Source organism: Erythrolamprus reginae, chromosome 1 (genome assembly GCF_031021105.1).
Source record: "Erythrolamprus reginae isolate rEryReg1 chromosome 1, rEryReg1.hap1, whole genome shotgun sequence".
Taxonomy (NCBI): domain Eukaryota; kingdom Metazoa; phylum Chordata; class Lepidosauria; order Squamata; family Dipsadidae; genus Erythrolamprus; species Erythrolamprus reginae.
Genome location: NC_091950.1, coordinates 303,078,135 through 303,104,449, shown reverse-complemented (window position 1 = coordinate 303,104,449; position 26,315 = coordinate 303,078,135). Strand labels below are relative to the sequence as shown.

At 44.8% G+C, this 26,315-nt stretch overlaps 1 protein-coding gene across 2 annotated transcripts in view; it reads left to right on the top strand.

The window, feature by feature from the left end:
• Positions 1-26,315, top strand: part of LOC139157061 (amine sulfotransferase-like) — a 95,278-nt gene that overhangs the window by 11,792 nt on the left and 57,171 nt on the right. The window contains exons 5-7 of one of the 2 annotated variants that reach the window (XM_070733410.1): positions 538-632; positions 2,416-2,596; positions 4,639-5,566. The exons of the other annotated variant lie outside the window; for it this stretch is intronic. Coding sequence (XP_070589511.1) covers positions 538-632; positions 2,416-2,596; positions 4,639-4,760 — 398 coding nt within the window. The 3' untranslated portion in view covers positions 4,761-5,566. Of the gene's footprint in view, positions 1-537; positions 633-2,415; positions 2,597-4,638; positions 5,567-26,315 lie in introns of those variants that run through there. 2 annotated transcript variants of the gene reach the window in all.

Below are 26,315 nucleotides of genomic sequence, written 5' to 3'. Positions count from 1 at the left end.
AGACGGTCAGAAATCACTACCCCTAAATCCTTTTCTTCTGAAGTTTTTGCTAACACAGAACTGCCAATACAATACTCAGATTGAGGATTCCTTTTCCCCAAGTACATTATTTTACATTTGGAAACATTAAAGTGCAGTTTCCATTGCTTTGACCATTTATCTAGTAAAGCTAAATCATTTACCATATTACAGACGTCTCCAGCAATATCAACCCTATTGCACACTTTAGAGTCATCGGCAAATAGGCAAATCTTCCGTACCAAACCTTCCCCTATGTCACTCACAAACATATTAAAAAGAATAGGACCCAGAACAGACCCTTGTGGCACACCGCTTGTAACCTGTCTCTGCTCAGAATGAAATAGATTTTATAAATGGATGGAAACATGAGGTGGGAGTCATATATATGTCATTGGTTTTTCACTTTGGTTTCTATGGCACCAAGACACTTATGTGTAAATAACAAAAATATATTTTAAAAAAAGAATTAACTTAAGCACGACCACTCTTATTTCCATTGTCTGCTTGGACCAACAGTTTATTGCAGTTTGGTCTTCGATCATGTGAAAGGCTGGTATACACATCAGAATGAATTAAATATTCTCTTCCTGTGCTATGAAGATATGATCCAGGTGAGATTATACACTTATTTCCTCCACTTACCACATTTATTTTGCATATAAGATGCACCCCCCCATCTCTAAAGTGGATGGAACGTCCGTGCATCTTATATAGCGAATGTTACTAAAGCCCACCCATCCGCTGGCCCCCATTTTGGGGTCATTTTTAGCCTCTGCGTGTCGCATTTTAGGCCTCCACTCTTTCCAGGCTGCAGGGATCACCACAACACATTGCTACTGAGCGCCACTAAGCACTGCCTCTGCATCACATTTTCAGCCTTCATGCCTTGTTTTTGGCCTACATGTGTCGCATTTTTGGCTGGTTCCAGACAGTGGAGATTGTTGATCTACCAATTCAGCATATTTGGCATATAAGATGCATTCCCCCCCTCTCTAAAGTGGGTGGAATGTCCATGAATCTTATATAGTGCATGTTGTTAAAGTCCCACCCACACACTGGCTCCCACCTTTGGGCCATTTTTAGCCTCTGCGTGTCTCATGAATCCACATGAATTGCAACATATGTGTGGCACCCAGTTTTTGTCCTGGTTTCCTATTTTGCAACCGAAATACAAGTTGTAGGCTTTCTTCATTATGGCTGTGATCCTTCATTTTTGTGTTGCAAAAGTAACTTCACCGCAAATATAGCAGAAATTATTTGCTTTATTTAAACAAGTTCAAGTCTTAACTAAATTTACTAGATTAAAACAATGTTTAGAGATGTGTCTAACTTGCCAAGCCACAGATACTGTGACTTTTATAAAATTTGGTGACATATTTTTGGCTAATATTGCATGATCTTGGTACACGTGGCTGTTTTCTATTGGTCACCAATACCCACAATGTAATCTATGGTATAAGTTGCATCATGCGTTTTATAAACCTTACTTCATTAGTTGGTTGCTTATATCATGGAAACTAGAGCCAATATACATTTTTAAATGTTATTTTCATTTTTAGCACCCAAAATTATGTAAGAGCAGCTGTTTTCATGCTCGCAACTTTTTAACAGTGATTTGAAGAAACAATGAATGGATAAAGAAGAAGACAAAAAAAAAGATAGTTAGATGAAGCTAATAAGTTAGGAAAGGTATCGTGCACAGTATTGATTTAGCTTCATTTAACCATAATTCTATTTCCTTGTCTCCTGGTAGCCTTATTCCTTTTGTGTGCTTTGCATAACATGGCTTGCTCCCAAAGGAAAAAAGCATGATGGGAAAAATCTAGCACAACTGACATTTCTGCGCATGCACAGAAGCATCCCGGGTTGGGGGGCACTACTGGCTCACAGAACTGGATAGAACCGGAGGCATCCCGGGTGGAATGGATATACACTAATTAGTTCCTTAGTTTGTTTATATGGTGTCCAGCTCACTATAATATTTCTAGATGAATAATGTAAGATATAAAACACAATGCAGAGCTGGAAATACATTAATAAGATCTATAATTGTTGATCTGAAGAAAAAAATATATACTGGTAGATATCTGTATTTGTCTATTAGAAAACTGTCAAGAAAACATTAGGATAATACTGACCCTATTGGGTTGGGGGAAAAGCAGTAGGGTATCATATAACATGTCCCATTACATCAATATAGTTGTGTCTGTATTTGTTTACATCTATGTATGTATGTTCATGTAGTTATTAACAACACATAACTTGTTTAAGCTGATAAATTGATATAGATGTGTCTATTGTCCAGGATCTCCATCCAATTCATTTCCAGCAATGTTAAGGTTATACAAGGGTATACTGTACAAATATTCCAAAAGCAAATAATTTTTCTTCCAGGATCTTAGAGGTGCAGTACTTAAAATATGCAAATTTATTGGAAAAGAGTTGAGCAGTGAGGAAGTAGACAAAGTTGTGGAGATGTCTACATTCAAGAACATGAAAGCTGATCCCAGGGCAAATTTTGTAAAAACATATGAAGAGAGTTTCGGTATTTCAAACTTAACGCATATGCGCAAAGGTAATACTGACATAACAAAATCAAACTTTGATATTTTCGTCTCTTGCATCTTATCATAGGACAAAATTGCTTCAGAAACCACTTCTTTTTCTCTTGTGTCCTCAAGTCATTGACTTCTTGTCCCCAGTATATACCGGAGGTAGCTCTGTCATCCTCAATTCTCTAGGCCTTGCAGAGCCATTCTGGCTTGGACAGTGAAGAATCCAGTTCTTTCTTATGAGGCTTTTCCCTAGATCCTCCAGATAACTGATGGCAAACCATTCTTTCCTTGGATGCTGAAAGAGCATGCTTGCATGCTATCATACATGTGCAAGTGCCCACAGCCATAATTCAATGCCTGGGAGGGCAAAAACACCTTCCCCTAACCCCTACCCCCAGAGACCCTCTGGAGGCCAGAGACGGCCTGTTTCCCAACTTCTGGTGGGCCCAGTAGGCTCGTATTTTGCTGTCCTCAGACTCCAAAGGCTTCCCTAGAGCTAAATGAGGGTAAAAATGCCCTCCCCCATTCCCCCACAGGATCTCTGGAAGCCAAAAACATCCTCTCTGTGAGAGCCAAAAATCAGCTGCCCGGCACACACATGCACATTGGAGCTGAGTTAGGGCATCAGCTCCGCGTGCCACCTGTGGCAGCTGTGAGATAGGTTCACCATCAGTGGTCCAGATCTTAATGTAGATTTGGTCCAGAATGTAACTTTGAAAAGTGGCTGAACCAGGCTGAGAGGTTGTGTTACAGGAGAGAAAGAAAGAGGGAGAGAAATGAGAGATGAACAGAGAGAGAATGAGAGAGAGAGGGAGAGAGAGAGAGAGAGAGAGAGAGAGAGAGAGAGAGAGAGAGAGAGAGCAGATGCTCCTGAAACCTGAGCAATACCTGGCTCTTCACTGTTGTGCCCCATGATCTGTTTGAGAGGATTTCCTGCTCTGTCAAAAGTGCAGCTTTTTTATTTATTATGTTTTGATCCCACCTTTATTACTTCCAGATCCAATAAGTAAGAATCCTTTTTGGGATCCTTGGACAAGAACTGATTGTTTTTGTTAAAGCAATGAACCATTTATTTTGTGTTCATTCTTACGTTATAAAGAAAGTCCTCAACGTACAACAGTTCATTTAGTGACTGTTCAAAGTTGCAATGGCATTGAAAAAATTGATTTATGACCATTTTTAACACTTATGACTGTTGCAGCATCCCCAGGGTCACATGATCAAAATTCAGGTGCTTGGCAACTGAATTCATGTTAATGACAATTGCAATGTCCCAAACAGAGGTGGGTTTCAGCAGGTTCTGACCAGTTCTGGAGAACCAGTAGCAGAAATTTTGAGTAGTTTGGAGAACTGGTAAATACCACCTCTGACTGGCCCTGCCCCCATCTATTCTCTGCCTACCGAGTCCCAGCTGATCAGGGGGAGATAACCTTCCCCTGGAGTGGGGTAGGAATGGAGATTTTACAGTATTCATCCCCTGTCATGCCCACCAAGCCAAGCCCACAGAAACGGTAGTAAAAAAAATTGAATCCCACCATTGGTCCCAAAGTCACGTGATCTTATTTTGCAACCTTCTGACAAAGCCAATGGGAAATGCAGATTCATTTAACAACCATTTTACTAATGTAACAAATGCAATGGCTCAACTTAATAACTGTGGCAAGAAAAGTTGTAAAATGGGGCAAACTCATTTAACAAATGTTTCACTTAGCAACATAAAGTTTGGGCTCAATTATGGCCATAACTCAAGGACTATCTGTATATCCTCTTTTTGCTAAAAAAATTGTCCAAAGTGATATATAACCGGTACTATTAAAAAACCCTCACTTATTACTATTGCTCGGTCCAAAGTAGCAGTTGGCTCTTGTGGGAAGACAGAACAGTGGTTCCAAAATTGTAACAGATACACAGAGCCAAAAGGAAGATCTTCACTGGCAGTGGTGGGACCTTCATGATGGTCAGGTCAGTGAGGATTCAGCATCTTTGCCGAGGCTCTTTTCAGGAGAATACACTACAGGCTAGGACCAATCATTTATTCTTCAATCTGCTCCTTTCCCACCAGGAACTGTTGGAGACTGGAAGAATATTATGACAGTATCGCAAAGTGAAAGATTTGACAATGCTTTTCAAGCAAACATGAAGGATGTACCTCTCAAATTCATCTGGGATATAAAAGAAATATAATGTACTCAGCATGGGAAGCTGCAGGAACCTCTCCAGGAGGACGGAGAGCAGAAATGTTCAACCCAATTGTAATATATATGTGTGGTTTAAGCTATTACAATACACCTTGTATTTTCTGTATGTACTTATGTGAATTGTGTGCATAATTTCTTTCTGCTCAAAGTTACTTCCTGATTAGCGTTGCAACCTTTAAAAAAACATGGCTTTTGGTAACAGCATATTTTTCAAAATGTTGAATGCATCCTATAATTTATCACCACAAATGGGTCAAGATGTACCATAATGATTTCATAAATAATTTCTAATATAAACAAATGCTTTGGGAGCTGGGAGAAATGTCTTTTGTAATGGGTAGAGAACAAAGATATGTTAATCAATTATTTTTTATGGGTCAACAAACAGTTACTTCAATAATGGTAGAAAACTCTTTTCGAACAGCATCTATAGATATCTTGGATATATTAATTTTGTACTGGTTGATTTTATAAAAAAGATGACGTTAGAAAAAAAATACTTAAATACTTCGTTACTTAAATGCTACATCTAACAAGTAATTAAGTAATGATTAAGTAATACCTACTAATGTAGATCATGATGTAGAGGCCAAGTCAGAGAGTACAACCGATCAGGTATCTCTATAGCTGTATATTAATAATAAGTTAAAAAATTAATTTGCAATTGATATCATATGGAGCTTATTTTTTTCTAAATTCTTCCTTCTCTTTTCATATAGTTTCTTGCCAAACATTATATTCTTCTTCTTCATTTATTTGATGTACCTCGCTAATAAAATAATTCAAAAATTAGTTGATCAGCTATATTTCATTAATTTTTTTAGTCCACTGCAATTCTGCAACTTTCAATGGTTCACAAATATTAAAACACTCGTATTCAATCATTGAACAATAAACCATCCACAAGGAATCCAAGATTAGTCCACCAGGTAATAGCTAATAGTCCATAAAACAAATGCAAACCTGCTGCAGCACGTAATTCCATTGCATCAACTTAAAGTCACCAGGCAAAACTGAAAGTACCTCCAGAGCCATAAATCATACACATTCCCAGCAATGCCTCCCTCTGACTGCCATAGTAAATAGTGTCCTGGTGCTGCCCATCTAGTGGAGTGATGCCTTCTCCTGAGTAATCTGGCTGACCTCTGTTTCTCTACCCTGTGTGCTCTGAAATCCACTACTGAAGGCAGCTCTTCCCCTTCCTCTTCACTGACCTGCAAGCTATCCCCAGCAGAAGCCTGTCATTCTTTCTCCTAGCAGTTCAGGGTCAGAAATTAACCCCATTTCACACATGACAGGAATAAGCTCATCCTCTCTTGAGTAGGCCACCGAGGAAGAGGAATTGTCCAAAGGAGAAATCACAACTCCCTAGGTTAAGACAGAAATATACAAAAATAAACTCAAAAAATTAGAATATTGTGCAAACAATATTCAGTAATGCAACTTAAAAGGTGAAACATAGTATATGAGAGAGACTCATCATTACATGCAAATCATGATAGTTCAAGCCATAATTTTTTGTAATTGTGATGATTATGGGGTACAGCTCATGAAAATCCCAAATCCATCACCTCAGAAAATGAGAATATTACATGCAATCAATAAAACAAGGATTGTGCATAGAACAATATTGGAACTCAGTGAAATCACAGCATCACAAAAACACAGAGGTCCGGAGGTGGGGTTTCGAGGACTTCGGTGTTTTTGCGATGCTGCAATTTCACTGATGCTCCCTTCACTGGGAAACCCCACCTCCAGACTTCCGTTGCCAGTGAAGCGCCCGTTTTTGCGATGCTGGGATTCCCCTACTGGGATTCCCCTGCAGCATCGCAAAAACACAGAAGTCCGGACGTGGGGTTTCCCATGGAGGGGAGCCTCAGGGGAATCCCAGCAGCACAAAAACGGGTGCTTCAGCTAGCAAAAGGGGTGAATTTTGGCCTTGCACGCATTAATTGCTTTTCCATTGATTCCTATGGGAAACATTGTTTCGTCTTACAAACTTTTCACCTTAAGAACCTTGTCCCGGAACCAATTAAGTTTGTAAGACAAGGTATCACTGTACTCCCTTGGTCATTGAATCAGGTTTTGATGCTTTTGGCAATATGGGCAGGTGCCAAGTCCTGCTGAAAAATGAAGTCAACATCCCCATAAAGCTCATCTGCAGAAGGAAGCATGAAGTGCTCCCAAATCTCCTGGTAGATGCTGCATTGACCCTGGACTTAATGAAGCACAGTGGACTAATACCAGCAGATGACATGGATTCCCAAATTAACACAGACTGTGAAAACTTCACACTGGACTTCAAGCATCTTGCTGTGTGTGCCTCTCCATTCTTCCTCCATACTCTGGTCCTTGGTTTACGAGTGAGATGCAAAAGTTTCCACAGTCTGCTGGTGTTGGTCCATTCTTTCGAGTTTTATCTATAAAATAGAATAGATTAGAATTTTATTGGCCAAGTATGATTAAACCAAACAAGGAATTTATCTTGGAGCATATGATCTCAGTGTGTATAAAAGAAAATATATGTTCATCAAGAATCATAAGGTACAACACTTAATTATAGTCTGAGTACAAATAAGCAATCAAATCATATTAGGAACCAATCAATATAAATCGTAAGGATACAAACAACAAAGTTACAGTCATATAGCCATAAGTGAGAGGAGATGGGTGATGGGAACAATGAGAAGATAGTAATGGTAATGCAGCCTTAATGAATAAGTTGACAGTGGTGAAGGAATTATTTGTTTAGAAGAATACCTGGCTGGTGACTTCATCCCCGGCCTGTTTTGCTGCAGGGCCAGGGAGACACGACCCTTGGCCAGCTCCTGGGAGGCTTCGGCCTTCCCAGTGACATCATCCAGGGGCGGAGCCTGTAGCCCTATAAAAGTGCTGGGCAGGCTCCAGGGCCTCCTTTTCGCCCTGGATGACAAGAGGAGAACACCCTGCTGGGGTTTGCTTTCCTCCTGGCAGCCATCTTAGCAACAGCCTCATGGCATCGGCCATTTTAGGCTGCAACTTTTGGAGGCGCGGTTTGGTGTCGTGGGGGGTGGAAAGCTGGGATCCCTTATTTTAAGGGTCCCTTAGTTTAAAGGGTCTTCTTCCCAGACGGGAGCCTTCCCCTTGGGGGGGGTCTTTTCTCCTCATTTCCCCTCATTTGGGCTCTTTGGACTACGTTGGGGGGGGGATGAGGCCTAATAGGCCTGGTTAGGGCCTGTCATCCAGTCTTCTTTTCCCCTCAGCTTCCCCTCATTTGGACCGTATTTTGCTGTCGCCGGGGTGTTTGTGTGTGAGGCCTGGTAGGCCAGGTTCGGGTCTGCTTTCCTCCAGGCCCGGGCTCGAGGGATGGGCTTCCCCTTGTTTGGGAGTAGGCTGCTTGGTACTATTAACTCTCCAGGAAGGATTTCCGTTGAGCAATTCCCAAGCAGAAATTTTTTTAATTGCTCCCTTCTGGGTTATCCTGTGTCAATGGCTCCCAAAAGACAGAAGCCTCTACCATCACCTACAGAATCCGGGGCTCGGCCTAGAAGGGCCTTGAGACCCTCTGCCTGGGCCCGGCTGGCTCAAGTTACAGTCATACTCAACCTGGGGTCAGTAGGGCGGGTAGGATGAAGGGTCCTTCTGCACCTGATTCTACCATACCTGCTCATTCCAGGCCCGGGATCATCGGGAGGCTGGATGATTTAGATGCACACTGGAGATCAGGACACGGGCCGGGCGGCACCACTCCTTCTGCTCCAGCGGCACTTGGCAGGCCACCAGGTGAACCAGCAGCCCAGACCGGGCAGATGACAGCGACACCTGGCTCATTGGGAGCTGGGTCCTCTTTGATGGCTTCTACCCCTTTGGGGGCAGGTGAGACTGCACCACACCCAACACTTTCACCGCTCCTCCCTCTGACTGGTCAGGCCTTTGGGCCACCAGGTTTTGGGAGTGGGGTCAACTTAGGGGGTAATTCAGCCATCACCTGTAGTCAGGTGTGGGTTTTCCCCACTGCTACTGCAGTGGCACAGGCCCTTTCGATGGCTTCGGTGCCATCGACGGGGTCGGGGGAGGCAACAGTAGGGACTCCCATGATCTTAGACCCTTTGGCCGCTGTGGGAGCAGCTGCCATTTCGTGGGGGTTACCCTCCACGCCTTTGAGTTGTCACCTCCATCCTACTGTCAGGGAACGTATTTGGAGAGTGGAGTATGTAGATTTTTTTCTCCCTCCTCAGCAAGGAAGTTCCAAAAAAGGGGAAGGAAGATGAGGTGAAGGTAAATAAGCCCGAGAAGGTCAGGGTTAGCAGGTGCTTCAGCTCATGGCTGTATGCATACCTGACATACGCTTCAGTGGTGACCCAGAGGGAGCCAGCTCGAGCTTCCTCTATGTTCAGATATATTGACCTGATTGACCGCTTTGACTACAAGAGCACGGCATGGCGCCACTACGATGAGGCCTTTAGAATGTGGGCGGCATTTGAGCGCACGCTCCCTTGGGATGTGGTGGTCCCCGAGTTATGGCTTAATGCAACCCAAATGTCCCGGGCTGGGGGAGGAGACCGCACGGGTAGCAGTCACTGTATGGAGGACGAGCCGGTGGCGTAGCTGGTGGCTCGGGCTGTAGGGGGAGGGGCAGGGAAAGCTGCCCCTATATGTCATGAGTTTGCCGCCAAGGGAGTGTGTTTTCGTCCCTTCTGCAAATACAGACACGCTTGTGAGAACTGTGGGGGCTACCATGCCACCAGCACTTGTATCAAGCCCGAAGGGAGTAAGGATAGGAAGGATGGTGCAGGGACGGTTAAACGGCCCCCGCCTGCTGGAGAAAATGGGCCCAGCCCAGTTAAGCTGGGAGTTTCTGGAGGAGTTGTTTGGGAGTATCACCCTTGCAGGAGGGCGGCTGCCCTCTTGCAGGGTTCTTACCGAGGGGTTCAGGAGCCCATGTGTTGGGCCTAGGGAGGCCTTCATACCTGACAACCTTAGATCGGTTGTGGGACATGAAGACATTGTTTCCAGAAAGAGGTGGCCGAGGGCAGGGTACTGGGACTTTTCCCGTGCCCACCCTCACCAACTCTTTGGGTTTCCCCCTTGGGGATGGTTCCTAAGAAGGCTAGTGGTGAATTTAGATTGATTCACCACCCGTCCTTCCCGAGGGGAGAATCAGTGAATGATTTCATTCCTGATGAGCTTTGCTCGGTCCGCTATGTGTCTTTTGTCGCGGCGGTAGCCATGGTTAGGAAGTGTGGAGTAGGAGCCCTTATGGGTAAATGCGACATCAAGTCAGCATTCCGGCTCCTCCCCATACACCCAGATGATTTCGAGCTCCTGGGCTTCCACTTCGAAGGTGGCTTTTACGGGAATAGAGCGTTACCAATGGGATGCTCTATATCTTGCTCCCTGTTCGAGAGCTTTAGCACCTTCTTGGAGTGGGCGCTCAGGAGGCACACAGGTCTGGGTTCTGTCATTCACTACCTTGATGATTTCCTGCTGGCAGGGCCTGCGCATTCAGAGCAATGTTCTGCTCTGATGCTGGCCTTCAAAGCCCTTTGTGCTCAGTTAGGGGTCCCTTTGGCCCCTGAGAAGACCGAAGGCCCTGCTACCAGGATTACTTTTCTGGGTATTGAATTGGACTCGGTTGAGCAATCTTGCAGATTGCCCCCTGATAAGCTGCTCAAAATCCGGAGTTTTAAGTAGTAGGAAGGTGACCCTTCATCAGTTGCAGGAACTCGCCGGGCTTCTTAACTTTGCCTGCTGGGTCATAGCTCCTGGTAGGGCCTTTTCCAGGCGAGTTTATAATGCGATGAAGGGGCTGTGTTTGCCCCACCATCGCACCTGCCTGAGCGTTGGGGTCAAGGATGACCTGCGTGTATGGCAGGGTTTTTTGGCACACTTTAATGGTCTTTCCTTCTGGAGGCACGAGCTTCTTTTGGAAGCTGAGTTGCAGCTCTGCTCACCCGCTGCAGGGACCTGCAGGTTTGGGGTTATCTTAGGTGACCAGTGGTGCCATTCCACATGGCCTCCGGAATGGAGGGCCTCTCCCCTAGTTAAGGATTTGACATTCCTGGAGCTCTTACCCCTGATAGTGGCTTTAGAGCTGTGGGGAGAGCAGTTTAGAGACAAAACCGTGCACTTTTGGTGCGACAACTTGGCAGTAGTTCACATTGTAAATGCCCTGTCATCTAAAAGTGACAGGGTCATGCGGCTTGTCCGCCATTTTGTGCTTAGGTCGTTGTCTCTAAATGCTCTGTTTCTGGCTCGGCATGTTCCTGGGCTGGATAACGGGATCGCTGACGCCTTGTCCCGTGGTCAGTTGTCCAGGTTTTAGACCCTGGCTCCGTGGGCTCGCGCGTCACCGGAAGCCTTCCCCGACTACCTGTGGAGCCTGGGCGGGCTCCCGAACAGTGGAGGATGGACGCTAACAGGGCCATGGCCCTCTCAGTGGCACCAAGCACCTTGAGGGCATACCAGAACGCAGGTAAGGAGTTTTGGGAATTTAGGCAAATCAGGGGTTACCCTCACATTTGGCCCTTCCCTGTAGATCACCTTATGGAGTTCTGCGTGCTGCTTAGGCAGCGCGGCTTGTCAGGACTATTAGATCTAGGCTGTCAGGCCTTGTGTTTTTATCCAAGGCCAGTGGCTCTTTAGACTTCACCTGTGACTTCCGCATTCAGAGGATGCTGGAAGGTTGGGTGAGAGAGCATCCAGTGCCCCCAGCGGACAGTAGACGGGCATTAACTGTGCATCAGCTGTCCCTGATTAACCAAGCTTGGAACAGCCTGTGTGCCTCTCTGTACGAGGCCCGCCTTTTTCAGGCGGCGGACAGTGTTATGTTTTTGGGGCCCTGAGAGTCAGGGAGGCTTTAGCCTCCTCTCAGGCTGATAGGTCCCTCTGAGTTTTTCAGATGTCCAACCTGCAATTTGGTGAGGGGAGTGTCTCCCTGTTGGTGAGACTATCCAAGACTGACCAATTGCGGAGGGGTGTCAGGATAGTTGACGGCTGCCACCGATAAGTCTGTTTGCCCGGTGGCAGCTCTTGCTAACTTCTGTAGCCTTAGTGGTGTGGGGCAAGGGTACCTTTTTAAACACCAGGATGGTACCCCACTGACCCGCTATCAATTTTGGGCTTTAGTGACTAGGGCTCTAGTCGGGATTGGCATTGACCCCACTGGCTATCGAACACATTTGTTCCCTAGCGGCGCTGCAACTAGCGCAGCAGTGTCTGGTTCCCTGGGTCATTTGATCCGGAGATTGGTCACTGGCGGTCAGCAGCCCATCTAGGGTAGGAACAGCTAGTTGCTGTAATAGGATAGGGTGTCAGGCTAGGGAGCCTTTCTCTGCCTTCTTCCAGATAGTCCCATCAGGGCGAGACCTACGGTGTTGCTGTGTGGCCACAATGGTCCTTTGGGCTGGCCGAGCTGCAGCATGGATCACTGTGGGGACCCGGCTGTATTGGGTCAGACGGGTCAGCATCGTTTGGATGGGGAGAAGAGGCCTGCGAAGAGAGGGGCTTTCTCCTGCTGCTCCTGGGAGGGTGGCACAAGAAGTGCCGCGCCCAGGGGGTCGATCTTGCACTCAGTGGCAATGACCTGTGTGTGGGGGGCGTCTGGCACTGCGTTGCCACACCCATGAAGATTTGCGTATTCTTCGCAACACTTGGCCAACCACGCAAGTGGTTTGGTCTGTGATCCTCCCGAAGATCGTTTGGGAATGCCATTTCCCTTAGTGCCTCCCACAGGGTCAGGAAAGGTGACTAAGGCTGTGGGTAGGCTGGTTAGAGAGAGTTGAGTGGGGTAGTGGTTGCCCATCCCCAAATCACCATAGATCAGCCGTGGCTTAACCGGGCTGCCGGTGTTCACCTGTCAGACCAGGGGAACACCATCTTCTTACAGGACCTGCAGCGGTCACTGCGCGAGCTGGTGCAGTTAAATGGGGGAGTCGGGGGGCCAAGATAGAGATCTGACCCCCACTCCGTGGCAAGTTAGGGGTGGAAAACTGGGTGGTGGTTTAGCAACTGCGTGTTCTCTGTTGGGCATCTTTGGGGATGATTGACAGGTTCTCTCCAAAGGCTTGTGGTGTAAACGACCTGAGCAATTGGAGGGAACCTGTCTTTGGGTCCCGCCCATTGCTGTCCCCTTGTATGGGATAGACGGTGGGACCTCCCACATGCAAATGCATGGCAGTGAGTCAGGTGAGGGCGTGGCCCCTCACCTGGATCAGCATGGAGCTACGCCCATAGTTGCCCCAGAGGTTTTTATTACGTCATTTTCCGCCCTGGAAGCAATTGTTTGACCCTGCGGGTCCTTGTTTAGGGTTATAGTTAATTTATGCAAATTTATTTAAATAAATTATGCAAATTTAATTAATAAAAATGACCCAGTTTAAATCCAGCTCTTGTGTCCGTGTCGTTACTCCGCCTCTGCTGCAATGATGGCATCCAGGAAAAAGCTCTTCTTGTGCCTAGTTAGTTCTGGTGTGCAGTGCTCTATAGTGTTGCTTTGACGGTAGTAATTGAAACAGTTTATGCCCAGGATGTGAGGGGTCTGTAAATATTTTCACAGCCCTCTTTTTAACTTGTGCAGTATACAGGTCCTCAAAAGAAGGCAGGTTGGAAGCAATTGTTTTTTTCTGAAGTAATTATCCTATGAAGTCTGTGGCTGTCTTGTTGGGTTGCAGAACCAAAACAAACAGTTATAGAGGTGCAGATGGCGGCCGGAGAGGGGCGGCATACAAATCTAATAAATACAAATACAAATACTGAATAATTCCTCTGTAGAACTGTATCAGCAGCTCTTTGGGCAGTCTGAGCTTTCTGAGTTGGTGCAGAAAGAACATTCTTTTTTGTGCTTTTATGATTATGTGTTTGATGTTAGGTGTGGTAGAACCTAGAAATTTTAAGATCTTTACTGTTGATACTGTGTTGTCTAGTATTATAGGAAGTGGAAGTATGGGAGGGTTTTCTACCACCATTTCTACGGTTTTGAGTATCTTCAGTTCCAGATTGTTCTGGTCAGACCATGAAGCTAGTTGTTCAACCTCCCATCTGTATGCAGATTCATCATTATTTCCAATGAGACTGATCACTGTTGTGACATCTGAGTATTTCAGTAGTTTAACAGGTAGATCGTTAGAGATACAGTCATTGTTATAGAGAGAGAAATGGAGAGACACACAGTCTTGGGTGGGGGTTGTGCTAATTGTACGGGTATCTGATGAGATTCTGTTTAGCTTCATCTGTTGCTTCCTGTTTGTTGGGAAGCTTATGATCCATTTGCAACTGTGTTCAAATATCATCAGTTGGTTTACTTTAGTTAGAAGGGTGTCTGGAATGATGGTTATAGAGACTTATGGTTATCAATTTTGACCAGCCCACATAAATTTGCAGCAGTTTACTTCCCACTATTCAAGTTACTACTGTGTTTTCCCCCAAATAAGACCCTGTCTTATATTCTTTGAACCCTGAAATAAGCGCTTGGCCATATTGCCATGCTTCAAAAGCCTGATTGGGCTTATTATCAGGAGATGTCTTATTTTGAGAAAAACAGGATATCAACACTTAATCTGCAATAGATTTTATAAACTAACTTGAAATTCCAACAGCAAATACTGTATGAGGTTATAATTGAAGTTATTATCCATTTGGAAAGCAAGATAAACATTAGCTCTAGATTAGCCCTTTGACCTGATTTTATTTTTATTTATTTATTTATTATTTAGATTTGTATGCCGCCCCTCTCCGCAGGCTTGGGGCGGCTCACAACAAAGTGAAAACAATTTACAACAAATCTAAATTACTGTTTAAAAATATTTAAAAGACCCCATTTTCTAAACACACATACATACAAACATACCATTCATAAATTGTATATGCCTGGGAGAGATGTCTCAGTTCCCCCATGCCTGATGACAAAGGTGGGTCTTAAGGAGCTTACGAAATGCAAGGAGGGTAGGGGCAGTTCTAATCTCCGGGGGGAGTTGGTTCCAGAGGGCCGGGGCCACCACAGAGAAGGCTCATCCCCTGGGGCCCGCCAACCGACATTGTTTAGTTGACAGGACCCAGAGAAGGCCCACTCTGTGGGACCTAACTGGTCGCTGGGATTCGTGCGGCAGCAGGCAGTCTCGGAGATATTCTGGTCCAGTGCCATGAAGGGCTTTAAAGGTCATAACCAACACTTTGAATTGTGACCGGAAGTTGATCGGCAACCAATGCAGACTGCGGAGTGTTGGTGAAACATGGGCATACCTAGGTAAGCCCATGACTGCTCTCGCAGCTGCATTCTGCACGATCTGAAGTTTCCGAACACTTTTCAAAGGTAGCCCCATGTAGAGAGCATTACAGTAGTCGAACCTCGAGGTGATGAGGGCATGAGTGACTGTGAGCAGTGAGTCCCGGTCGAGATAGTGCCGCAACTGGTGCACCAGGCGAACCTGGGCAAACGCCCCCCTCGCCACAGCTGAAAGATGGTTCTCTAATGTGAGCTGTGGATCGAGGAGGACGCCCAAGTTGTGGACCCTCTCTGAGGGGGTCAAGGATTTCCCCCCCAGGGTAATGGAAGGACAGATGGAATTGTCCTTGGGAGGCAAAACCCACAGCCACTCCATCTTATCCGGGTTGAGTTTGAGTCTGTTGACACCCATCCAGGCCCCAACAGCCTCCAGATACCGGTACATCACTTCCACTGCTTCGTTGACTGGACATGGGGTGGAGATGTAAAGCTGGGTATCATCAGCGTACTGATGATACCTCACCCCATGCCCTTGGATGATCTCACCCAGCGGTTTCATGTAGATATTAAATAGCAGGGGGGAGAGGACCGACCCCTGAGGCACCCCACAAGGGAGAGACCTTGGAGTCGACCTCTGACCCCCCACTAACACCGACTGCGACCGACCAGAGAGATAGGAGGAGAACCACTGGAGAACAGTGCCTCCCACCCCCAACCCCTCCAGCCGGTGCAGAAGGATACCATGGTCAATGGTATCGAAAGCCGCTGAGAGGTCAAGAAGCACCAGGACAGAGGATAAACCCCTGTCCTGGGCCCACCAGATTACCAAGCTATGAACTCATCACTAATGATATAAACCAGATTCAAGTTCTATTAACAGAATAAAGCACATCTCACTTGATTTACACATCATATTTAAACTATAAACTACAACATGCACATAAAATGGACTAAAATGCCAACCACATAGTTAAACAAACCAACAAACCAAACGTGCTCTGTGTGAGTTCAATCCAAGTGTCAGTGCTAAATTCAGTTTGCAAGACATTTACTGTGTTTCCCCGAAAATAATACATATCCTGATATTAAGTCCAACAGGGATTTCCAGGGCATGTGTTGAAATACCCCCCCTCCCAAATAAGCCCCCTTCCCCAACTCTGTACACGCATCCCCTAGCTACCCCATCTAAACTGTCCAAATATTTTATCAGAATCTGATAGCTTGTCGCTTCTATCTCTTGGCTGGTCTATGCAGGAAAACTCCTTGTATGTAAAGAAAAACTTCTCGTGAGTGTGAGCAATTAACAACTTCTCACATTCACAAGAAGTTTTTCTTGACATTGCAAGGAGTTTCCCTGCAAAGACTGGCAGAGAAAGAGAAATGGTGAAAATGGCAGACATTGGCAAGATGTTCAGGCACAATTTGGGGGTGGCCGGTTAGGCAGGGTATGGAGAGGGGTGGGCCAAAAGACACACATCTTGCCAGCATCTGCTTTTCTCTTTCACTATTTTCTATTGGTCGCTCTTTGCTGGGAAACTCAGCGCCAACTGAACCAGTTCCATGACATCATTGTGACATCATCTCTGGTTTGTTACCAGTTTGGCCGAACAGGTCCAGACTGGGAAGAACCCACCTCTGAAACAAAAGGCAACATGGGTTTGACAAAAGTAGATTATGTCATACAAATCTTATTGTATTCTTTGACAAAGTGACAAATATAGTGGACCAGTGAAATGCTGTGGATATAATTTATTTGGACTTCAATAAGGCATTTGATAAAGTTGACCACAAACTACTACCTGATAAGATAGAAAAATGCAGATTAGACAGCATCATCACCGGATAGATTTGTAACTGGCTGATCAACCACACTCCACATGTAGTATTTAATAAAACTCCATCTACATGGAAGGAAGTATGCAGTGGGGTATCCCAAAAGTCTGTCTTAGTCCCAGTAGTCTTCAATATCTTATTTATTTTATTTTTTATTTATTCGATTTTTATGCCGCCCTTCTCCTTAGACTCAGGGCGGCTTACAACATGTTGGCAATAGCACTTTTTAACAGAGCCAGCCTATTGCCCCCACAATCCAGGTCCTCATTTTACCTACCTCGGAAAGATGGAAGGCTGAGTCAACCTTGAGCCGGAGATGAGATTTGAACCGCTGACCTTCAGATCTACAGTCAGCTTCAGTGGTCTGCAGTACAGCAGGAATAGCCAATACTCCAGAAGATACAGGTTCAAGATACAGAAGGATCTTGACAGACTTGAACACTAGGTCCTATTGAACAAAATGAAATTCAACACAGAAAATAGTAAGGTTTATATTTAAGAAAGAAAAAGGTATAGATTAGAATGGTACCTAGTTCGACAGTAGTAATTGCAAAGAGGGATCTTGGAATCCTAGTGGACCCTCACTTAAATACCGGCATGGACCAGCAGCTGCCAAAAAAGCCAACACAGCCCCAGGCTGCCTAAACAGAGGGATAGAATCAAATTCACATGAAATGTTCATAGCACTTTACAATGCCTTGGTAAGACCACACTTGGAATATTGTTTAGGGAGAGGGGCAGCATACAAATCTAATAAATAAACAAACAAACAAACAAATAAACAAATAAATAACTAGCATCCAGTTTCTGTCACCACAATATAAAAAAGATGTTGAGACACTAGAAAAATTGTAGAGAAGACCAACAAAAATGATTAGGGACCTCTAGGCTAAAAATCAACAGGAATGAGCTGGGCATATGTCAAATACTTTTGGTGACTCTCACAGAAACCTCTGGGGACTGGCTGGCATTATCCTCAATAAGGTCAGATTTAATAATCTGATAATTTGTTGTTATTAATCTTTCATTTAGCATTTTTTAAAAAAATTATTTAGTGTTCATTTAATATTAAGTTTTGTGAACAACCTAGAATCTTTTAAGTTTTTTGGCAAGGATAAACCCAGCAATTACTTAATCAAGCTGCTGAAAAAGCTTTTACAAAATAACAACCACCTCAGATGTTTTTATTTCTTTCACAACTGTTTTACTTTGTTATCTCTTGTGAGATAGCCATATGGGGTGGGACAGAATGAAAAATGATTCCTCCTATCATTTGCCTCATGTTATACAATCAGAACATGGTGACATAGAATTTTATTTACCTTTTGACCTTTTCATCCAGGAAATTAGCAGGGATGAAAGAGCCTCTTCTCTCAGTACATTTGTTGAGGGGAAAAGGGGAATCAAGGGGTCTCTAGGAAGATAGAGTGGGCTCTTACCTCCAAGATACTCTATCAAAGCAGGAGGTAAGGTCAGGATCAGAAGATGCAGAAAGACTTTTTGACAGGAGCCTTGATCCCTTCACCCAGGAACATTTCCCATAGACCAGGGGTTTCCAACCTTGGTAATTTTAAGACTCGTGGACTGCAATTCCCAGAATTTCTCAGGCATCCCTTGTTGGCTGAGGAATTCTGGGAGTTAACGTCCATGAGTCTTAAAGTTGCCAAGGTTGCAGACTCCTGCCATAGATTGATTGTGTGTCTTTTGTGCTCAGGTCTTCATAGCTTCAGCAGTTAGATGGGCATCTTATAACTGAATGTAACAACCAAATCATATATCACTATCAGCTATCAACATTTTTATTGCAAACTTCAGATAATACTTTGGAGATCATATACAAGAAGACATGACTATACACAGAATTCAAGAACTTCAACAAGGCGGTTGGATGGTAAAGATCTACATCGAAGAATTCAGATGGGTTGCAGAAGACTTAGATTGGAACCAGCCATCACAAATAGCTCAATTCAGGCATGGTCTAAAAGACTGGATTGCAATCAGTCCAATCATCCTAAAATAACAGCTACTTTGCTTCCATCCAGGGTTGAAATGCTACCAGTTCATCCCAATTCAGGCATACCAGTAGTGGTTGCTGCTGGTGGTTCAGAGAACTGGTAGCGGCAGCAGTGCAAGGCTCCACCCACCCATCCAGATGCTGTTTTTTTCCTTCTTTTTTTTTAAAGAAAGAGGGTGAAAAAGTGCACTTGATGGTTGCAAATTGCACACTTCCGAACCGGTATGGAAAGTAAGTAGATTTCACTAAATAACGTACGCCCAACATGGAAAAACCAAAATATCCCATTAGAAAGCCAAATTATCGAAAAAATTTATAGATGCGTGGAGATGGATGAGATGACATTAACGGAACAAAAGACAACAAAACCAACAAGATATGGGGAAAATGGTACAAATGGCTCCAAAATAGAAATAAGAGAGACTGACATTAAATATTAGAATACAGAACAATAAGAATGTATGACAAAAAGAAATGCAAATAGAAATGTTCAAACTAGCTGACAATTACACCTATCCACAACTTTTTCTATTCAGTTTACTATAAATACAGTGTTCCCTCGATTTTCGCGTGTTCGAACTTCGCAAATAGCCTATACCACGGTTTTTAAAAAAATATTAATTAAAAAATACTATACCACGCAAATAGCCTATACCACGGTTTTTCCCATCCGATGACATCACACGTCATCGCCAAACTAATAATTTTTGCAAATAAATAACAAAAAAAAAATTGTTAATAAATAATTATGTTTATAAATATCAGGATCACTAAGTGCCTTATTCAATGGTGAGTACCAGTAATAATGGTGAGTAAATGGTTGTTAAGGGAATGGGAAATGGTAATTCAGGGGTTTAAAGTGTTGATCAGGGCCGGCATCAGGAATTTTGGGGCCCCATACAGCCTAAGTGTCTGCCCCCCCCCGCCATTTTAAAACTACTTTTTTTAAGTTTTTAAGAAGATGTTAGATAATCATCTGAAAATAGCTGTAAATAAAACCCGATGTTCCCAGAATTAACTTTATTCATAAGATTATGATAGCAACAACTTGACCTTAGTTTTACTGGAACTATAGAATAATCATATAATAACCGCTGATGTTACAGGCCGTATAACTATATAAAGAAGGAACTGTGAGTATAACAGTTCAAAAGGGACGGGGGTGGTGTTTGTTATGTTGTGTTGTTTTGTTGCTTGTCTTATAAAATGCAAATACAAAATTTAAACAAACAAATAAGTATAGTATTGTAAAATGATAGATTATGTACTATCTTATTTTTTTAATGTTTACATAATAACTACTTTTTTTAAAAAAAATCATCTGTCTGAAGTAGTGTAGGATTCCTGTCTAAGCAGGGGGTTGGACTAGAAGACCTCCAAGGTGCCTTCCCACTGTTATTCTATTCTAATTATCCAGGGGGTTGTGTAGTTATCAGTGGTATTAAAATAGGAGCTGTTAAAAAAACCCCAAATACAATTTCATATTGCTTCACATCTCAATATCCTTTTCGATCTAATTTTTACGCCCATCGTTGAACGCAGGTCTGAACGAGCCCGTGGTATCCAAGTTAATTTCAAAGTACACTGCTCAAAAAAAAGTGAAGGGAACACTTAAACAACACAATATAAACTCCAAGTTGTCAATCAGCGTTGCTTCCTAAGTGGACAGTTTGATTTCACAGAAGTTTGATTTACTTGGAGTTATATTGTGTTGTTTAAGTGTTTCCTTTATTTTTTTGAGCAGTGTAGATAGAGCAGAAGGTCTCCAATCTTGGCGACTTTAAGACTTGCAGACTTCAACTCCTAGAGTTCCTCAGCCAGCGAAGCTGCCTGGGGAACTCTGGGAGTTGAAGTCCGCAAGTCTTAAAGTCGCCAAGGTTGGAGACCCTCTGATAATACAGGGATTCTATCATTGTATAAGTCAGTGTTTCCCAACCTTTTTTGAGCCGCGGCACATTATTCATATTTTCAAAATCCTGGGGAACATTGAAAGGGGGGGGCGGGGGGGAACGGGCTAAAGAAACGTTTGGACAAAAAAACCCTCTCTCTGCCTCCCTTTCGCTCTATTTCTCCCTCTTTCTCTCTTTTCCTTCCTTCCCTTCTTTCTCTCTTTCCATCCCTCTTTCTTTCTTCCTCTCTTTTTTACTCTCTTTCTCTCTCCCTCCTTCTCTTCCTCTGTCTTTCTCTCTCCCTTGCTCTCTCTCTCTCTGTCTCCCTTGCTATCTCTTTCTTGCTTTTTTCTCTCTCTCTTTCACTGTCTTGCTATATGTCTCTTTCTTTCTCTTTGCCTCTCTTGCTATCTCTCTTTCTTTCTCTCTCTCTTTCTTTCTCTCTCTCTCTCTGCCTCTCTTGCTATGTCTCTCTTTCTTTTTCTCTCTCTCTGCCTCTCTTGCTAAGTCTCTCTTTTTCTCTTGCCATGTCTCTCTTTCTTTCTCTCTCTCTCTGCCTCTCTTGCTATGTCTCTCTTTTTCTCTTGCTATGTCTCTCTTTCTTTCTCTCTCTCTCTGCCTCTCTTGCTAAGTCTCTCTTTTTCTCTTGCTATGTCTCTCTTTCTTTCTCTCTCTCTCTGCCTCTCTTGCTAAGTCTCTCTTTTTCTCTTGCTATGTCTCTCTTTCTTTTTCTCTCTCTGCCTCTCTTGCTAAGTCTCTCTTTTTCTCTTGCTATGTCTCTCTTTCTTTTTCTCTCTCTCTGCCTCTCTTGCTATGTCTCTTGAAGTAGACCCAGAGGCAGGGTTTTGAGCAATCGGTACTTTTATTCAGCTCAGAGAACAAGTGACAGCTCAGCAAGCAAAGTGACAATTCAGCGAGTACCGACTGACTCTGCCTGGAGAAACCGCTCCTTTTATACATTTGCGGTTCCCGCCAAAGCTAGAGCCGGCCGCGTCTGAGCCAATCAGGAGCGACTTCCTGCTTGGGCTCAGACAGCGCTGGAAAGAGGAACAAACTATTTACAGAGTTACAAGGTAGCCATTTCAGGATACAACACCCCTCCCCTCATAGTTGGACACATCCATCAAGAAAGCCATGTGACAAAGTCGTCCAATCGGTGGGGCCTCCGAGGAGCTCGCGCTGACCTGCGCAGTTCAATTTCTCCTTCGCCACCGACTGTGGAGGATGGCTCGCCGCTGTTCTCCCGGCGCGGCGGACTTGGCCTGGCGGGCCCAACGAAGGCTTCGGAGGACGAGGATGGCTCGGCGTCGCTGGATGGTTCCCCCTGGCCCGATAAGTCTCTTTGCGTGTTTCTTAGCTCGGGCAATGTACTAAAGTCTGTTGAAGGGGGAGAGTCCATGTCAGCGGTTTGTGGCAATTGATTTTCTGCTCGCTTTCGAATGTGGTCTATGTGTCGTTTCCACAAACGACCATCCTCCAGTTTTACAATATAAGTCTTGGGTGCATTTTGCTTAACAACAATTCCTTTCATCCAGTTTACATTTCCATCAAAGCTTTTTACATATACATTTTGTCCCAAATACATTTCTCTTTCAGGTTTTACACACATTTGGTTATTATTAACACAGAACCTTGGGTTTAACCTGTCTAGTGGTGACCTCAACTTTCTTCCCATCAATAACTCTGCAGGGCTTACATGTGTGTGTGAGTTAGGGGTAATGTGCTGGGTTAGTAAGAATTGGTCCAAGTTTTGTTGCACATCCCCAGGGCCTGACCTGCGCAATGCCTCCTTTGCCACCCGAACGTAACGTTCTGCCAATCCGTTAGCCCAGGGCGAATAAGGTGAGATGAGGGCATGCCTGACCCCTAGGCCATCTAAGAACAATTCGAATTGCCTGGCTGTTAGCTGAGGCCCATTGTCAGACACTAAGATATCTGGGCAACCATGGGATGCAAACAGTCTACTCAATACCTTGATGGTGGCACTTGTGGTTATATTGTTCATTGCAATTATTTCCACCCATTTGGAGAAGGCATCCACCGCTATTAAAAAATACTGGGACCCCACCGGGCCAGCAAAATCAATGTGGATTCTAGACCAAGGACCAGCAGGCTGTTCCCACTCAGCCGGAGTTGTTTTGGGGGGACTAGGCCGTGACTCTTGGCACGGGTCACACTTTGAAACCCAATTTTCAATATCAGCATCCAGCCCTGGCCACCATAAATGCCCCCTTGCCAAGCTCTTCATCCTGACAATCCCAGGATGACCCACATGTAACATTTTGAGTACCTTTTCCCTTAGGTTTTTGGGGATGATCACTCTATCTCCCCACAACAGACAACCCTTTACATACGATAACTCAAGTCTTTTGTTTTTAAAATCACACAATTCAGGTTTCACAACATCATTCTGCCATCCCTTAAGAACACAGTTCACCACTTGTTTAAGGATTTGATCTTGCTGCGTGTGTGCAGCTACCTCTTTTGCTGTGGTTAGTGGGTTTTCCTCGAGATCTATCATTAACACATCTGTGGAAGGAACAGGGTCTTCCACTAAGTCTGTTATGGGGCACCTGCTGAGGCCGTCTGCGTGATTGATTTCCTTTCCCCCCTTGTGGGTGAGCTCATACTGATACCCTGAGAGGAAAAGAGCCCATCTGATTAGTCTTGGAGACATAAAAGGTGGAGTGGGCTTGTTGGGGGCTAGCAGACCTAGTAGGGGCTTGTGGTCAGTGACTAGCTCAAAACTTCTTCCAAAAATATAATTGTGAAACTTCTTTACCCCTGCCACTAATGCTAGAGCCTCCTTGTCTAACTGGCTATAATTCCTCTCTGTGCTGGTCATGGTTCTTGAAAAAAATGCTATCGGGGCCTCTGTCTTATTAGGTAGAACGTGAGCTAGGACTCCTCCTATGCCGTACGGCGAAGCGTCGCACGTGAGTCTAATGGGTAGTGAAGCACTATATTGGACTACTACGCTTTTAGAAGTTAATAAATTCTTTATTTGAGAAAAAGCTTCACGTTCAGTTTTCCCCCATGTCCAGCGGGCTTCCTTCTGGAGTAAACGATGGAGAGGCTCTGCTACTGTTGCCTTCTGCTTTAAAAAAACGGAATAAAAATTAAGGAGGCCTAAAAATGCCTGCAACTCATTCTTATCTCGTGGCTCTGGGGCTTCTCTAATTGCTCTCAGCTTCTCTGTTGTGGGGTGGATACCTTCCTTATCTATTTTATATCCTAGGAATTCTATACTGTTGGTTCCCCAGACACATTTATCAGGCTTGATCCTTAAACCTTTGTCCTGCAACCTCTTAAGTACTTCCCTTATTCTTTTGTTTACTTGTTCCTGGTTTTCCCCTGCAATTAAGATGTCATCAAAGTATGGAATGGCCCCATTTACCCCTGACAATAGGCGTTCCATAATGCTCTGGAATATTCCTGGGGCTATGCTTACCCCAAACTGTAACCTCGTGCATTTGAAAGCCCCCCTGTGCGTTACAATTGTCTGAGCGTTTGCTGTTTGTTCATCGACCGGGAGTTGCTGGTAAGCCTGCGCCAGGTCGATCTTTGCGAACCTTTTCCCCTCCCCCAGGGAGTGTAGAAGTTGCTGCACAACTGGGATGGGGTAGGGGTGGTGTTGGAGTGCCTTATTCAGGGTCGATTTGTAATCAGCGCAAACTCTTAAAGAACCATCTGGCTTCAGAGGTGTAACTATTGGAGTTTCCCATGGCCCCTGTTCCACAGGGACCAAGATACCTTGGCTAATGAGTTTATCCAGCTGTATGTCTAGTTTGGGGAGAAGCGGAAGGGGGACCCTGCGAGGTTTTAGTCTGATCGGTGGGACCTTGGGGTCAATAGAGAATGATATAGGGGGCCCCTTGTACAATCCCAAGGTGGGGCTGAACACTTCAGGGAATTCTTTAACAAAGTTAGGCATATTATCACAGTTAACATTATACACACCCGAAATCTCGATTCCCAACGGTTCCATCCACGCTAGACCCAGAAGAGAGTGCTTGGCCCCCGTTACAATAAGCATTGGAAGGGTACATTTAACATTCTTGAATGCGATAGGTACATTAGCTGTTCCCAGGACCGAGATTACCCCCCCCTGGAAGTCTCTGATTACCAAAGAGGTTTGATTTAGGTCAGCCTTAGACACATTAGGCATATACAGTTTAAATTTTTCCCAGGGCATGATGGTATATCTAGAGCCCGTATCCAGCTCCATTGAGCAAGGCTGGTTATTTAGTAACAATGAGATAACAATTTTAGCCCCCTTTTTGGTTGCCGTGTTATTCACGGAAAATTGAGAGTTACCTCTATAGTAGTCGCGGTTAGCGTTTGAGTAGTTCCGTTGACCCGAGTTGCGGAACGGTCTCCTTTCTCGCGATTGGGGGGTCTTGTTTTGTGGTCGCTGGTATTGTGGCGTGGCGAAAGTGTCTTCCGGTGTTGTCGCTCTGCAAGCGATGGCGATGTGGCCTCTCCGGTTGAAGCGGCGGCATGTAGCGTCTCGGAAAGGGCATCGATGGCGCTGGTGATTTCCCCGGCAGCCCGCGCAGGGGGCTGGGTGAGTAGCTCTCAGGTGTCTTGGCTGGTCTTGCACCAGGAGGCAGTTGTCTCCGCTGTGAGTTGGTTGGTTGAGGTCGTCTGATTCCACGGCGCTGGAAGACGCGGAGTCAATTTTGGCAATGAGTTCTCGCCTTCCGTGCTCTTTTAATTCTCTAGCCGCTGCGTCGGCTGCTTCTGCGGTTTGCGCCAGTTTAATCACGGTTTGTAGAGTCGGCTCTTCTTCGGTGAGGAGTTTATTCCTCACTGTGCTGTTTTTCATGCCGAAAACCAAGGCGTCGGTTAGGCGAGCTTCCGGCTCTTTAAACTTGCATTGGGCAAGTACCGTTCGAAGCCGCGTTGTAAACTGGTTGATCGACTCGGTTTCCTTCTGAGCCATTATGGAAAATTGATGCCGAAAAACCATGGCCGGTTTTGTCGGCTTGAAGTGGCTCGCTAGCTTTTCCTGTAGGATGTCCCACGCTACGGTTCTTCCTTGCTCCGGTTCGGTGAGCGTTTGGGCCAGTCCACGGATTTCTGCGCCGCAGTAATTAAGGAAAATAGCCCGTCTGCGATCGGCTTCGGCGTCCTGTATTCCCGCCGCCTCGAGGAAGATCTCGAAGGTGGTCATGTATTCATCCCAGGTCGTTTTCTCGGGATTGAAGAGTTCCGGAGCCTGGCCGATCTGGACTTTGTTCATTTTTGCACGCGATGTTCTTCCGTCCGTTCGTCGCCAGTGAAGTAGACCCAGAGGCAGGGTTTTGAGCAATCGGTACTTTTATTCAGCTCAGAGAACAAGTGACAGCTCAGCAAGCAAAGTGACAATTCAGCGAGTACCGACTGACTCTGCCTGGAGAAACCGCTCCTTTTATACATTTGCGGTTCCCGCCAAAGCTAGAGCCGGCCGCGTCTGAGCCAATCAGGAGCGACTTCCTGCTTGGGCTCAGACAGCGCTGGAAAGAGGAACAAACTATTTACAGAGTTACAAGGTAGCCATTTCAGGATACAACATCTCTCTTTTTCTCTTGCTACGTCTCTCTTTCTTTCTCTCTCTCTCTG